General features: G+C 35.3%; 1 protein-coding gene across 9 annotated transcripts in view; it reads left to right on the forward strand.

The window, feature by feature from the left end:
* Window positions 1-2884, forward strand: part of LOC107623410 (cycloeucalenol cycloisomerase) — a 5618-nt gene that overhangs the window by 1694 nt on the left and 1040 nt on the right. Inside the window, exons 2-8 of one of the 9 annotated variants that reach the window (XM_021113037.1) lie at window positions 29-178; window positions 271-419; window positions 611-734; window positions 961-1002; window positions 1601-1711; window positions 1784-1975; window positions 2417-2514. In XM_021113037.1, coding sequence (XP_020968696.1) covers window positions 176-178; window positions 271-419; window positions 611-734; window positions 961-1002; window positions 1601-1711; window positions 1784-1975; window positions 2417-2514 — 719 coding nt within the window. In that variant the 5' untranslated portion in view covers window positions 29-175. The remainder of the gene's footprint in view (window positions 1-28; window positions 179-270; window positions 420-610; window positions 735-960; window positions 1003-1600; window positions 1712-1783; window positions 1976-2416; window positions 2515-2884) is intronic. The other 8 variants (XM_021113036.1, XM_021113035.1, XM_021113041.1 and 5 more) reach the window with 8 other exon arrangements.

Raw genomic sequence — 2884 nt, forward strand, 5'->3', positions numbered from 1 at the left:
TAACTTTTTATATACTAAAAAATATAAGTGTTTCCATGGAAGCCAAGTCCTCAAATCGAAGATATGCTACAGTTACCTCAAGTTAGTAGAGAGAAGCGTCTTCATCATCATTCTGGAGAGTGAGTGAAGTGTGAAGAGTCAACAAGGAACAAACCACACAGATCCATAATGGTTCATGGTAAGAACGATCCTCTATTTCTCATCTCAATCCCTAATAATCCTAATAATTTAATCTGATACACACACACTCTCTCTCTTTTCTCTGTTTAGGAAAAGATTCATCATCATCTTCTTGTTCTTCGAGTTTGTGGCTGTCACCGAACGGAAGCAAACGATGGGGAGAACACTTCTTTCTCTTGTACACACCGTTCTGGCTCACACTCTGTCTCGGCATTGTTGTTCCCCTCAAACTCTACGAGGTAATCCTACTCTTTCCGTTTTCGAACTTCCTATCACTCTCTTTGTTTAAGAATTGATGTATACATGTTGATTCAGTCAGATTAATGTGTTAGATGAGTTTTAAGCAGTGGATTTGAAATTTGGATACTTTCCGCTGTAAGAATGATTTTGGTTATTATTTTTCTATCCTGGTGTGTGTATATAAATATAGTTTGTGTGATATTGAAGAAGAAAACCATGGTACTTGGCAGAACTTCGCAGAGTTGGAGTATTTGCTTCTTGGATTGGTCTCAGCTGTTCCTTCATTCTTGATACCAATGCTGCTAGTTGGTAAGGTATACTCAAATTATCTTATGGTGTTAATTGCAATCCTTATTTTGGATATTGCATTCAACTTCATTTTGTGGGCTAAACAAGTGCATGTTTCACTTGTTTAGTGTGTTAGTGCCACACTTTGTGATTTGATTTGATACTGATGCATCCAAGATGTAATTTATCTTCCGGCTGATACAGTTTATGATTGTGGAGTGATTTTGTTTTCCATAATATAAAATTTTGCAGCATGATAGAAACTTGCATTGGAAGGATCGCTATTGGGTTAAGGCAAGTGTTTTTCGAAATCTTTGCCGATGTTGTGCTGCACTTGTTGAGACTCTTGTGCCATCAGTTTAATAATAACCATTTTTTTACTGTGAACTTCTCATTAGTCTTGTATTTGTTTCTTAATGGAAACAAGTTTGAATCTATAATACTAAGACAGTGATTTAAGGAGGTGTGACCCCAACAACTGTTTAAATTTGTCACGTTCAGGGCATTTTTTTTATTGAAACAAAATGACTTCCTCCAGATAAGAAGTGTCAAGTGTGTAGGGCTTCTTACTACCCTTGATTCCTCACCTTCCAAGTCTAGATGTAGAAAAGAAATGGGAAATGACTTGGATAGAATTTCTCATTTCTTGATATAGGGCCTTGCACTTGGCTGTTTCCTTTTATTTGAAAATTCAGATCTATTTGTTCCATGATACACAAAGATTTTACTTATTTTATGATTGTATGTGTACCCTGAAAATGAAAAGGAAAAAAAAAGAGAAAGAAAAAGAAAAGAATAGTTCTTATGAAATGTACTATGGATTTATTGGGCCAACCTTATTGTATAACTTTAATCAGTTTCAGCCTAACATGAACATGCCTTATTCTGACAGGCTAGCCTCTGGATAGTACTCTTCAGTTATGTTGGGAATTATTTCTGGACACATTATTTTTTCACCGTACTCGGTGCATCTTATACTTTCCCATCATGGAGAATGAACAATGTAAGCCAAGGCCTTGAAATTATCTTAGGGAGTCCTGGCTCTATGCTGAATTTCTTTATTTGGTGGTGGCAGGTACCACACACAACGTTCTTGCTCACTCATGTTTGCTTCCTCTTTTACCATGTTGCATCAAACATGACACTACGTCGACTGCGACATTTTACTGCTGATTTGCCAGAAACGATTCGATGGGCTACTGAAGCAGCATGGATTCTTGCTCTTTCTTATTTTATCGCATACCTGGAGACACTGGCTATTTCCAATGTATGCTATGAACAAACCAATTTACTAATGGTTTATTATTAGGATCATTGTTTAGTCATGCATTAGTTTTTATATTAATCATTCATTGTTGTCATTGAGTTTGAAGTTCAAAGCCATTAGATATTCGATATTCCATGTTATTCTTCTAACATTTTATTTATAAGAATGAATAGTTCCAAAGTCTTACCCTCACAATAACTTTCAATGCATTTTTGTATGGAGTCCACATTTTCATTTGGTGCTTACATTTTGCGTGCTTCATTTCAGTCATGGCTCCCATGTGCACTGCGTAAAATTTTGCCTGTCTGTTTTATTGCAAAATTTATGTATCCTCTTTGTAAAATAGCCTTGGCGAATTCTTTTATTCATAGTTGTTCACGTGATCTTCAAATACTGAATGTATGTCTCTGAGAATGATGTTTTTGTATTGGCTGTATGCAGTTCCCTTATTATTCATTTGTGGATCGGGATTCTATGTACAAGGTTGGATCTTTGTTTTATGCAATCTACTTTATCGTAAGCTTTCCAATGTTTCTAAGGTAAGATTTAATCGAGTTGGCTCTTTCTATGTTTGCATTGCTTTAAATATATGCCCCTTTATTTCCTGGGAAATTAGTACTTGCATACCATACCATTAAAAAGAGGGAAATATGTGAATGTTTTAATATTGAACGTAAATGTGATTATGACCGGACTCGATGATGTCATCTAATCTATAATGTCCTATTTGGTAGCTATCTTAGGACAGAAATACAAAGACATTGGAGGGCACAAAGCTATTTTGAAAACGAGATAGATAGATAAATGGACAAAATGACTGTCCCAGACAAAATTAGTCTAATTTTCTGTCCTTAGGCCTAAGACAACTTAAACTCAAAAGTTTTTTTTTTTTTTTTTTTGGACATTAAC

The sequence above is a fragment of the Arachis ipaensis genome, chromosome B10 (genome assembly GCF_000816755.2).
Source record: "Arachis ipaensis cultivar K30076 chromosome B10, Araip1.1, whole genome shotgun sequence".
Taxonomy (NCBI): domain Eukaryota; kingdom Viridiplantae; phylum Streptophyta; class Magnoliopsida; order Fabales; family Fabaceae; genus Arachis; species Arachis ipaensis.